Source organism: Stegodyphus dumicola, chromosome 9, assembly GCF_044657685.1.
Source record: "Stegodyphus dumicola isolate Sdum_Otavi_A_Nest chromosome 9, ASM4465768v1".
Classification (NCBI taxonomy): Eukaryota; Metazoa; Arthropoda; class Arachnida; order Araneae; family Eresidae; genus Stegodyphus; species Stegodyphus dumicola.
The window spans coordinates 47215061-47228694 of NC_140776.1; the positions used below are offsets into that span (position 1 = coordinate 47215061).

The 13634-nt window shown below is 31.8% G+C and overlaps 2 protein-coding genes across 5 annotated transcripts in view; one reads left to right on the forward strand and one right to left on the reverse strand.

Annotated features, from left to right (window-relative positions):
* The window catches only part of LOC118192654 (uncharacterized), a 74073-nt gene extending 69051 nt beyond the window's left edge, over positions 1–5022 (reverse strand). The window contains exons 1-3 of one of the 3 annotated variants that reach the window (XM_035363655.2): positions 4864–5020; positions 1186–1302; positions 592–745 (exon numbers count right to left, since the gene is read on the reverse strand). In XM_035363655.2, the coding sequence (XP_035219546.1) occupies positions 592–740 (149 nt within the window). In that variant the 5' untranslated portion in view covers positions 741–745; positions 1186–1302; positions 4864–5020. Of the gene's footprint in view, positions 1–591; positions 746–1185; positions 1303–4787 lie in introns of all 3 variants that reach the window. The other 2 variants (XM_035363654.2, XM_035363656.2) reach the window with 2 other exon arrangements.
* A 337-nt stretch (positions 5023–5359) lies between these two features.
* Positions 5360–13634, forward strand: part of BckdhA (Branched chain keto acid dehydrogenase E1 subunit alpha) — a 35257-nt gene continuing 26982 nt past the window's right edge. The window contains exons 1-2 of one of the 2 annotated variants that reach the window (XM_085823410.1): positions 5361–5487; positions 9397–13243. Coding sequence is in view for 1 of the 2 variants with exons in the window: in XM_035363650.2 (XP_035219541.1) it covers positions 5380–5487 (108 nt within the window). In the remaining variant the exon portion in view is untranslated. Of the gene's footprint in view, positions 5488–9396; positions 13244–13634 lie in introns of both variants that reach the window. The other variant, XM_035363650.2, reaches the window with a different exon arrangement.

A 13634-nucleotide genomic window follows, 5' to 3' on the forward strand; every position in this document is an offset into this window, starting at 1 on the left:
ATGGTATTGTGCACTTTTTCCCAATTTTGCAGTGAATATTTGTCATGATTAAGCAGTTTTGTTAGATAAAATTTCTAGCATAAGTGTAATTCGGCTAGTAGATTGTTGGAAGAAGTGTTCAGTAGATAAAAAGAAAAGAAACATGTCTTTACTTCGTGAAGACAAAATGGCAGCGGGGAAAAAAAATAGAGGGTTGCTGTAGGAGAGTTGGTCGCCAAATTTTCGCCAAAAAAACGCCAAGTTACCATAATGTAAAGATCAACCATAGCGGTTTCTTGATAATCAATCTAAATACATTTTAATAATAATTAAATTTAATTTAAAAATAAAAAGCATCTAAGATTTTCAGAAATAGAGATGACATTTTGAAACACTGCCTTATCCAGCTTAATGAGCAAGAAAAATTATATTCATGTTATCTGACTTTTTCTTATAATAATCTGTCTCATGTTTATTAAATAACTCAATCACCATAATTCATATACATAATCTTTGTAATGCTAGGTCATTTTTAAAAAATCTGTATGATCTTTTAATAAATTTCAAAGATCATATTTAAAACAACATATTAAGTACATAATAAAAGGATACAGTCCCATTTTGGTGCCAACATTTATGATAAAACGTGCACCTTCCCTACGATACCTGCTTTCTCTCTCAATGTCCAAGCCATCTAGAATGGAAGGAGAGCGTTTCAAGTCCTTTTTCTCGTAATACCAGCTAGGCATTAGGACGGTCATATCAGCTACAAACAAAAAAAAAAAAAAAAAAAAAATTCAGAAGAATTCTAAGGCAATAAAAAATAGATGTTAATAACAGAATTTTTAACATACACTGCTGCAGGTTAAATTTGTACTGTACGACAAAGATATAAATTTCAAAGGTTTTCCATACTGCAAAATTAAAAAAGCTTACTGCAAAAGACATTTTGATACTGAGGTACACACCACCTTGGTGCAATTTACAGATTTTTACAGATGAAAAGAAAAAAGGTTACTTATCAGGTGCAAGTTTAAGGTTTTTGTGAATTTCTTAGAAAGATTCCCAAACTATAGACGTTTATCGTACTCAGCAGACATCATCATTATGCAGAAAGAAAAATAACTTTAGCAATTTAAAATGCAAATTTTAAGAGAATTGCAGGGAGCTGGCATCGCACCGATCACCGCAATATTGACTACCTACCAAATGCATCTCATAATCATTCCCTTTATACAGTCAAAAGTCTTTAATCCGGACTCGTTGGGACTTCGGCGATTCCAGATTATCGGTTTTTCCGGATTATAGATCATCAATTTGAATCTGGTAAGATGGCATGGAGAAATTATAAAATTAAAAATATGAAACCATAATTCATGAAATAAACAGTAAATATGATCTAAAAGGTATCAAAATTTACAAAAAAAAAAAGCTTAATATTTATTTGTTTACTTTATTAAATTGCAACCAGAAAACTTTTGATGTGTATTCGTGATATTTATAATGACGAGGAATTTGATTTAAATCATACCAAAAACGGAGTACATCGAGATGAAATACTACATTTAGTAAGGAATTATAAGCCAAATAAAATAAAAACATCTGCCTTGAAGATATTATATAATTTGAAGAAAGAAAAAATTTTTAATATTCTGTATATTAGTTTTTTAATGTGTTTCTTCAAAAATCACACACTAGACTGTTCTTTTGCACTTTTGCTGGCAACTGATATTTTAAAACTCCTCAACTTGTAAAGTATCTTGCACAATCGATCTACAGTATTGTAAAACTATCAGATTTGAAGTTTATGATGTCACATGAATATAAGGTCATTTCATTATTGCATGCATGATCACATTATTGATCACATATACAATTAAACTGAAGATTATAAAATTGGTAATGAATTTAAGGCTAATCTTTGGAATATGGTAACAGGTAGTTTGATGACATTTTGGAGGCGATAAAGGTTACTACCTAGGACTTTGGGAATAATGTAAGAAGTACTCAGTTCCGATTACGCATTATTTTGTGTGAGGAAAATGAGAGATCATGAGATATGTCATGTGATATTAATGGACAAATTACAATTCTTTAATCAGAAAAGGGGGTAAATTTGGAAAAATATCTGCAGTACTATAGTATTTTGTATTAAGCTTCATTGTGTGTTGTGTGAAAGAGCGTTGATTAATTTTTCGATTGCATGGCGCTATTTAAAGTGAATTCTAAATTTTTAATGTATTTATCTGATAATTCAAAAGAATTGGTTGAATGGTGTATGACTGTAGGATTAATTGCGGATAAGTATGAATGTCCAACATGTGGGAATGAAATGAGATTGTGTGAAAGGAAGGATATTACAGATAAGTTTGAATGGCGGTGCAAGAAATCTGATGAAAATGGACATTTTGTGATCCGCCATGCACTCAAGATTCTGTAGAAGATTAGGTAAGTTAGAATTTTTAATCATTTGAGGATATTATTTTTATGCATTGTTCTAAATGTAAGGAGTAAATAAATTAATATGGTATTATTGGAAAACTGTTATTAGCAATGATTTAGTTTAAAGTAATTAAGATTGTAAGCTAATTTTTATTAATTTAATGTATGTGCTTATTTATATTTTAAGTAGTGTTTTTTGATTTAATTATATTTTAATTTAATGATCGTGATTTTGTGAGTTATATGTTTGTAGTATTTTGGAATACGTTTGAGTAGAAGTAAATGTGCATGGAAAGAATTTAAATATTTGACACTAAGTATTTGGAACCATTTTTAATGTTTGGGTTATAAATTGGCAGGTGAGGTTTATAATAGATAATTTAGAGGGAAAAGTTTTTGGATATTTTATTTATTTTATACGTGCAAAGTTCGTCCTTGGAAAGTGTATATACTTTTTTGCGATCAGATAATTTCATATATGTCCTTTTTACCGAATTTAAAGATTCACAAAATTTTTGTGCAATTCTGGGATGTTTTTTTAAGTAAAAATAAGTTGATGTGTGCATGGTTTAATTATATTTTAATTAAATGGTAGTTATTTTGTGAATTATATGTTTGTAGCAGTTTGGCATACGTTTCAGTGGAAGTAACGTGCATGGAAATAATTTAAATATTTGACACTAAGTATTTGCAACCATTTTTAATGTTTGCATTATAAATTCGTTGGTGACGTTTATAATACATCACTTAGAGGTAAAAGTTTTTGGATATTTTATTTATTTTATACGTGGAAATGTTCATCCTTGGAAAGGGTATATATTTTTTCGCGATCAGATAATTTCATATATGTGCTTCTTACCAAGTTTAAAGATACACAAAATTTTTCTGCATTTTCGTGCAAGTTTTTGTAATTTATGAGAAAATAGCAGTGTAGATGGATAAAGTCAAGATTGTGCGCAATGCCATTTTTGTGCAATTCTGAGATGTTTTTTTAAGTAAAAATAAGTCGACGTGCACATGGTTACTGTATATATGCGAATCTGAAAAACGCGGCAAGGGATTTGCGATTCTGCACTTTTTCCCAATTTTGCAGTTAATATTTGTCATAATTAATAAGTTTTGTTCCATGAAGTTTCTAGCATAAGTGTAATTCGGCTAGCAGATTGTTGGAAAAAGTGTTGAGAAAATAAAAAAGAAAAGAAACGCGGCGAAAAATAAATAGAGGGTTGCTGTAGCAGAGTTGGTCGCCAAAAAATCGCCAAGTTACCATAATCCAAAGATTAACCAAATTTAATTTTGATCTTCACTCAGTAATTGCACAACTTCAAGATTTGCAATAAAATCAGAGCTAAAGTACAGAATCGTCCACTTATTTGTTTGGCACTTTTTACAAGAGTAAGAATTGGATTTTTGTCAATTTTCTTGGACTTTTTAAGTGAAATTGGGTCGATGTGTACATGCATAAAGTCATGGGAGTGCACAATGCCATTTTTGTGCAAATCTGGGATGTTGTTTTAAGTGAAAATAGGTCAATGTGTATATGGATACCGAGTATGTGCAATTCTTAAAAACGTACCAAGCAGTGGGTGATTCTGCACTTTCCCCAAAATCAGTTCCTAAATATTTCTTCAAGGAAAAAAAAAAAAAAACAAGACATTACTTTAAAGTAATATTTTATACAATACATAATAAATTGAAGTCATAAAACCATACACTTGGTAATTTTTTCAGACAGAAAAACATTAAAACCATAACACTTGGTAATTTTTTCAGACAGAAACCAAGCGGTACCGTACAGTAAAGATCAGCCACTAAGATTTTTCAAACAGCCTATCTGCTATCCAATTTGTTTTCACAAACAGTAATTTACTTGACAGAGCTCTATATAGATATTAATCAAAAGTTAGTAAGAAGCGAAAAATTCTACGTTCTAATCACCGAACTATAAAACAGTATTTGCTATTTTCTTTTTAGAAGACACAAATGTTCTCCTTTTTCATTGAAAATACGGATAACATTTAAATGATATATTTAGTTTTGATAATATATATTATAATCTACAGCAGAAAAAATATTTTACCAAACATATATCAGAATAATTATTAATCACATAATTTATGAAAAGTATTCAACTTAAATATTAGAAGATATTAAAAAACATACTCATTCTAACACTTAACACATTTCATTTACTATTTTTGGCCACAAGATAAAGAGATCTTGAAAATCATAAAAGACTACAAATATACATTCAAACAACATACAAAAATATTTCTCTCCTTCGATGAAATGTGAGTATAAACAATCATTTTGACAAGTATATTGCGTATAAGTTATTACATAAAACATGTAATACTGGGAATTACCGATTTAAAAGATACCGGAATCTTATCCACAGTAAGAGCGACCGCAAAGGAAACAATACAATATTTTTATACTAACCAACTTCCTAAATGTGAAATCAAGACGAATTCAGTAACACAACATTAAAAATAACGACAACAATTCTATCATTTTGATCAATTTCACACTAAGAACTTCACATCAACACTGATAACAGAAACTCACACACAAACTTCGCCGTTTCATGGTACAAATGCTCTTCAGCAGAAGGCTCGGCCATAACAAAAGCTTAAAACTCATAAGTGTATTACAGATTAAAAATTTTCATTCTAAAACTAAGAACTGTTTAATAAATTTTATTTGTATGTAAATTTAATTCAATTTTTAAGTACTTAATTTGTAATTTAATTTCTGTTTAATTTAATTAATGTTTAATTTCCTTAGTTGTTTGTTAAACTAAGGATATGTTAATTATAATGCTATAATTAAATCTTTCAATAATAATATATTTAAGCTAATAAGTATTATTTTTAGATATTAAGAAACAAATTATTTTTATTAGCTTATTTTCCACGAAGCTTTGAAACATCTACACTCACGATTTAACAAGAGAGCATGGCTGCGAGTATTCGTTTGTTTGTAAACCGTGGCTGGAACTTTAAATTTCCATTATTATCTAATTTTTCTAATGCATTTCATTTACGAACAACAACTGTTAAACGGGTATGGAAATGAATACATATAGTCTAAATTTTTTTATTGGGTAGTTTTATTTTGAAATCTTATTTTTGTGCTAATGATCGAAGTAATATTGCGATTACGTTCTCATGCTCTTCCCTTAAAAATGAAAATTACTATGCATTATATGAACGTTGTTAAGTATTCTTTTTATATGAAAATATATGTTTCTTTAGTTTACTTCTTGTAAAGTCACATTTTGGGGGGGGGGGGATTTTGTGGATTACGGTTTTATATTTTCGTGTGAAATTAAGTTCCATAGTTCACTATCGATTAGAATTTTAGATTTTGATATAAAACTACTGTTTCAGAAATATTAATTATAGGACCATTTTTATAGTTTTATGGAATTAATCAAGTTCTTCGTATAAATTATTTGTTTTGAAACGAAATCTATAAAACTGACTGTATTGTAATTCCAAATAAATACAACTGTTAACAGTATTCGAGAATTTTATTTATCGGTTAGAGAAGATGGTTGATCTTTGGATTATGGTAACTTGGCGATTTTTTGGCGAAACTTTGGCGACCAACTCTGCTACAGCAACCCTCTATTTTTTTTTCGCCCCCATTTTGTCTTCTTTATTTACTCAACACTTTTTCCTACAATCTACTAGCCAAATTACACTGATGCTAGAAATTTTATGTAACAAAACTGCTTAATCATGACAAATATTAACTGCAAAATTGGGAAAAAGTGCAGAATCGCAAACTCCTTCCGCGTTTTTCAGAATAGCACATAAAAATAAAAAATTCACATGTCGACTTATTTTTACTTAAAAAAAATCCCAGAATTGCCAAAAAATGGCATTGCACACACTCTTAACTTTATCCATCTACACTGCTATTTTCTCATAAATTACAAAAATTTGCACGAAAATGCAGGAAAATTTTCTTAATCTTTAAACTCGATAAAAAGCACATATATGAAATTACCTGATCGCGAAAAAGTACATACCCTTTCCAAGGATAAACATTTCACATATAAAATAAATAAAATATCCAAAAGCTTTTACCTCTAAATTATCTATTATATTATAAACGTCACTAACGAATTTATACGCAAACATTAAAAATAGTTACAAATACTTAGTGCCAAATATTTAAATTATTTCCATACATGTTTACTTCAACTGAAACGTATACCAAATTCCTACAAACATAAAATTCACAAAATAACTATCATTTAATTAAAATATCACTAAACCATGTACACCTCGACTTATTTTTACTTAAAAAAACATCCCAGAATTGCACAAAAATAGCATTGCGCACACTCTTCGCTATATCCATGTACACTGCTTTTTTTTCTCATAAATTAGAAAAATTTCATGAAAATGCATGAAAATACTCAACGTATACTACTCAAACGTATTCCAAAATACTACAAATATATACCTCATAAAATCACGATCATTAAATTAAAATGTAATTAAATTAAAAAACACTACTTATATAAATAAGCACATACATTAAATTAATAAGAATTAGATTACAATCCTAATTACTTTAAACTAAATCATTGCTAATAACAATTTTGCAATAATACCGCATTAATTTATTTACTCCTAACATTTAGAACAATGCATAAATATAATATCCTCAAATGATTAAAAATACTAACTTACCTAATCTTCTTCAGAATCTTCATTACGTGGCTGCAGTACTACTGCTAATTTCTAAATCCTAAATCCAGTAGTCAACTGGAAGTCTATTCACCAAGTAATAAGAAATTAATAAAATTTCACCTATACTCAAACTACTTTCAGCAAACCACGCACCCTTCCTTACACTCTTTTTCACAAAATGTCCATTTTCACCATATTTCTTGCACCACCATTTAAACTGTAATATCCTTCCTTTCATACAATCTCAACTTATTATTATTATCAGATGAACGCATTAAAAATTTAGAATTCACTTTAGATAGCGCCATGCAATCTGAAAATTAATCAACACTATTTCACACAACACACAATGAAGCTTTTCCAAATTAACCCTCTTTTCCGATTAAAGAACTGTAATTTGTCCATTAATGTCACATTTCACACAACACAAAATATAGCTAACTACGAAATTTCCAGATTTCCCCCCTTTTCCGATTAAACAACTGTAATTCGTCCATTAATGTCACAGGACATATCTCATGATCTCTCATTTCCCTCACACAAAATAATGCGTAATCGGAAGTGAGTGCTTCTCACATTATTACCAAAGTCCTAAGTAGTAACCTTTATTGCTTCCAAAATGTCGCCAAACTACCAGTTACCATATTCCAAAGATCAGCTGAGAAGATTGAAGGGTGCCCGTTGTATATTGCTGAAAGTTTTATTTTTCTCGGTGCCTTGTATGTGTGGCGTTCTGCAAGTATGAGAATAGTTGTTTGACAGCTAAATCCATTTTATCACCAAAATATCACAGATTGTTACAATCTTGTTCACAATGTATAAAAAACTACAAAACATAGAGACAAGTTAATATGTATGCATAAATCCATATACATTGTTGGAGTTTTGTGAAGGTGTAGGAGCAGTCATCCTTAGTTGATAAACCTTTTCTTGTTGATGAAACAGGTAAAAGTTTACTATTGGGCGCCCCTTGTTTATTGGCGATTCTTTTTTGACGGCAAGATCGGCACCAGAAATTCACAATTTCAAGATGGCCGCTACACAAAACCAAAATAAGAAGTCAAAGAATTGCACAAGATCTGTGTCCATGTACACATCGATCTGTTTTTACTTTAAAAAAAATCCTAGAATTGCACAAACTAGGCATTGCGCACTGCCTTCAGTATGTCCATGTACACATCAATCTATTTTTGTGTCTTCAGTCTGTGGCACATAAAATTCCTTAACAGCATCCAAATGCTTTCCTCAAACCATGTTCTCTTTCTAACTGAATGCTTTATATAGTGACCATTTGAACCTTTCTTACGATAAACCAATTCAAAGCCATCTGAATGATCTTTACATTCAACCATGCATATTTCCTTCGTACAAACAGGACACTTATAATTCTGTTGAATTACTTCCAACAAAGTTTCATTTCTTCTGCTTTCAACCACTTAAAAAAAAAAAAAAATCGCCCTCTCATTTTATACCACCAAACACCCACTTTCCACAGGAAGCCATTTTATGATGCAAAGCACGCAATACGCGATGTAATTCCTAACTAATATCCAACAAATATTTTCCCATCAGTAAAATTCACCACAACCATTTACGTCATAATAGGATTTCCATAACATCCAACTACTCATGTTACCATAAATGAAACAATTTGGCGATAATCCAAGGAGCACCCTTAAATATAAGCTAATCAATTAAAGTTAGAATTTTACCTTACCTATTTTTTTTTATTTTACACATACACCTTGCACTAAAAAAGTTGCATATCTCCTGTTTTACTAGGCCAATTGACAAAATTTAACTTGCGTTTTTCACGTCTTGAAAGTTGACTTAGGATACGTATTACATTTAGATATAACACTATTCTAATATGGGTATTTAGACACAAAGTTGGACTTTTACTGAAATTACATACCTATTTTTTTCTATATTTTGATTCTATGACTCAGATTATTTCCAAATATTAAATTTCATAAAATTTGAGAAAGACTTTACTGAGAAATTTTAAAATATGTCTTGGCACACTTTTTTCAGTTTGCGGCAAAAATAATTCACTTTCTGAATTTCTTAGTTTATGATAACCAATTTTCCTTTTCTTTTCACTATGTACGAGTGGAACAAAAGGCATATTGTTCATTCTTTCAAATAATTTTAACAAAGTGCATAAACCATATTTGGTATTATTATTGCTTATAACATATATGCTAATATATAAATTCACGCATATTTTCGGAAATTTTGAATAACAAATTTTAATTTTTTGCAGGTATGCCTAAAAATACATCTATGATGGGGGTCGTTTCGGATGGAGTCATAAAACAGTCCTTATAGTGTAACAATTATTTATTAACAAGCTTACGTTACACACGAACATTACATTTAACTTTAAGAAAATTACAGAGCAAGAGTCTAAAACAACCTATCAGGTTAAACACCTGGCTTTTACTGAAGTATTTCTCTGGCTACTCACCAGAGGGCACCCTCATTGTTACAGTTAGTTACAGTTAGTTTATATTAGCAGCAGAGTTTATATTAAAGGATTGTTACAAACTCCCGCTCTGGCTCCACTGACATTCCAGCAAGGAGACAGAACTGGAAGATTGGTAGCTCTTGTAATATTGTCTCTGTTCTCAGTTTTTTTTTTTTTTTTTTTTTTTGGTTATTTGTTTGTTTGTCTGTTTCCTGGGCAAGAGGACCTCTCTTTGAAGCACTGTCCGAAACCTCAAGTTCTTGATTAGTTTGGGAATTTGATTAGTTCTGGCGGCCTACCTCTCTTCCTGAGCAGAAGAAGGGGAGAAGTGGATGAGTCTTTGAAAAGTGTTAGTGCGGATGTATGGTACGTCCCTAAGGATTCTGATGATTTAGGAAGGCTTGAAATGACATAGAAAGTAGGTGATTTCTGTGTCATTACCAAGTATGGACCCTCACGCTTTGGTCTTTTTATTTTTTGCGTTGCTAATGGGATTTAAATTGACCCATACTTTATCACCTGGTGAGTAAAACACTTATCATTTTCCTTTATCATATTGCGTTTTACATTGATCTTGCTTCATTTCGATATGTTCTCGTATGTCCTTTGTAATAATTGCAAATTGTTTAAGATAAGAGGTGATTTCAGGAACAAAGTTTTTATTTTCAACCAAAGCTTTAAAATCATGGACAGCGTCCTCAACAGTCCTCAGCTCTTTTTCAAACATTAAGAATGCTGGTGTATGGCTTGTAGTGTCACAAATGGCTGTATTCTTTGCGAAGCGAATAACTGGGAGTTTCGAATGCCAATTGTCATGTGCATCTCCTACAAGGATTGCAAGACAAGGTTTTAAGTCTCTGTTTTTCCATTCCATTGATTTGATTGAGGAAAGTAAACTGGTATCAAGTTTTGATTGATATTTAATGTGCAGCTAACTTTTTGCTTGACGGCACTGATAAACTGGGTTCCATTATCGCTGATGATTCTTTGTGGTATACCATGCCGCATGAATACTTCTTTGATGAGGGTTATAGCACAGTCTTCGACAATGAAGATCCATTGTTTTCCAGTGTCAGTTTTTAGCAGTGGCCCAAACAAATTGGTAGGTATGATCTCAAAATCTTGAGAATAGACAGGGATTCTTACCAGTCCCGCTGACTTTTGGTTGGTAGCCTTGTAGCGGTTGCATTCAGGACAGCTTTTCACTTAGGCGGATATATACTTTTTCATACTAGTCCAATAATAGCATCTGGCAATTCTTTGGAATGTGCCTTCATCTCTATAATGTTCAGCCATTGGACAATCATGGTGCTTTCGCATGATGAATTCATACTAGGCAGTTGGAATTACTAACTGGGCCTCTTATGAATCAGAGTCAGAAATGTATCGGCAGAGAACACCTTGATTCATTAAGAATACCCGTTCAGTCCAAATGGCGCATTCTACAGTTTTCTGAGTGAATTTGAGACTTTTTATAATCTATTTTAAATTTTCATCTTTAAGTAGGATTCACGCATGTCTTTTGGACTTCTTGTGGGCATTGTCCACTTTATATATATTTGAAATCTCGTAAAGTGAGACTTCATATTCGGAACTTGTCAGCGATGATGTTTACCCTTCCAGGAATGTATTATACATTCAGGTTGAAGGACTGAATTTCAAGCACCCATCTAGCAAGTCTGCTATTTTAAAGGTTGATGATCAGATGCTTCTGATACTTCAACACAACCACAGAATTTCTTGGCCCAGACTATAGGTAGGGCTTCTCGTTCAGTTGTCAAATACTTTTGCTCAGCCAGAGAAAGCAGTCTGCTGGTATATAGGGGCTCATTTGACCCTTTCCCTTGAAGTAAAATGGCTCCAAGTGCATAGTTGCTTGCATCTGTTCGAAGAATATACAGTTGAGTTCCATTTGCTTGCTTCAACACAGGAGATGTTATGAGGCAGTTTTCTAGAGTTTTAAATGCTTTTTGCTGGTTGAAACCCCATTCCCATTGGACTTTCTTTGTCAAATCACTAAGGGGTCATGATATTTCCGCAAAGTTTTGTATATATCGTCTAAACCAAGAACACATTTGAAGGAAGGATTGCAGCTTCTTGACATTTGGAGAAGTGGAATTCTCTGGATAGATTTTTTGTTTTGTTTTTTATTAGATTACAGCAAAGCTCTCAAGGGTTATCTGCTTTAAGATAAGGGAGGGATGCCTTCGTAAAGGACTTTCTAAGGGAAACTGACTCGTATACATGTTAAACATGTGGAAAACCATGAAAACGCCCATGCAGCCAACCCATTCGTGGGATTCAAACCTCATACCAAACTACCAGGGTTCAGCAACGTTACTGCTCGGCCGCTGGTGGGCTCTCTGGATAGAGAAAATTTTTTCTGGATCAACTTCTATTCCTTTTCGTGTGATCCAAAATCCCAAATATTTCACACGAGAAGAAGCAAAGTGGCACTTCTCCCTGTTTACGTGCAGTTTGAAGAGCAAAAGCCTTTTGAAAATGGCTTTGAGGTTGGAAAGGAGTTTCTCGAATGGTTCTGAAAAAATTATTATGTCGTCCAGATAGGTGAGGGTTAAGATGTCCTCAAGTCCATTGTGAAAATGGTCTGTCAATCTCTGGAATGTTGCTGGGCATTCCTAAGAAGCGATATGTTCCAAAGAGACATAAATGCTGTCTTGTCTTAATCATCAGTATGAACCTTCACTTGGTGATAATCTGCACGATAAAGAGGATCGGTCCACTCAGACCAATGAACCTTAATATGTTCTCTATATTCAGAAGGTGACTGTCTTTTGACTTGGTCCAATATCATCAAATCCTTGCTGGATCCAACAGATGTGGATGCAAGTAATGTTTCTGAAAAAGAAAGTGAGCAGAAGCCAAGCAAAAATTCTCAAAGCTAAACATTAATGTTGGGCATCACTTAATGAGGGGGTTGTTTTGGATGGGATCATAAAAAGGTCCTTTATAGGGTAACAATTATTTATTAACAGGTTTAAGTTACACATGGACATTACATTTAACTTTAAGAAAATTACAGAGCAAGAGTCTGAAACAACCTATCAGGTTAAAAACTTGGCTTTTACTGGAGTATTTCTCTAGCTACTCACTAGAGAGCACCTTCGTTGTTACAGTTAGTCCAACAGTTTATATTAAAGGATTCTTACACATCTACTTTAAGATGATGGCAAAACTTTTATACCTTATAGTTCAAAATTTTTTTCAAGAAGTTTTATATGGATTGAATGTAAATTTCAAATTGTGAAAGATTGTGCATTTAACTCTGCAGACTCTTAACTGCTTTATTAGTAGTTGTTTGGAAAATAAAATTTGGAAGTAAGAAATATTAAAATAATTATAACAATTGTTAAAATTGTAATGATATATTATTAACTAAAATAAAAAAAAAAAAAAAAAAAACTAAAGAGAGAGACATAAAAAAAATAAAAGCACCCAAAATTGAACAACTTGCTATTAAAATATCATACCCAGAAAAAGATGCTTTGGTAGATATTGTATCTGGGAATAAGGTTGAACAGCCTTAGCAAAGAAACAATATTATCATCTGAAGTCGCCTCTACTAGTAAGACTGGCAGTAAACATACTGAAGAAGCAGATACACACACAACAGCAGTTACAGGTAATTACATAAGTAAAAATATTACTGATAATATGAGAAGATTTCTAATTAATTACGATAAAAATGAAGAAAATTCTACATGCCCTTTTTCAAAAGATACTAAACAAGGAAATGAAAATTTGGGGGCATATACACTGATGACAAAGTACACCTATGTGCCATGACATTGTGTTACTGTAAGTAAATAGATGCTGTATACTGCAAATCTTGTGGGTTGTTTCCTAGCTTTGATTAGTTGGCGTTCAGGTATTAGAGATCAGTAAAAATCATAGGAAAAAAAAAGACTATTGATAAAGACCTTGAAGAACAAATTCAGCATGAGACAAATTTTTGGAGAATTATTTTAGACTGGTTATTTAACATTGCATTTACGCTATCAAAAAATGCTTTA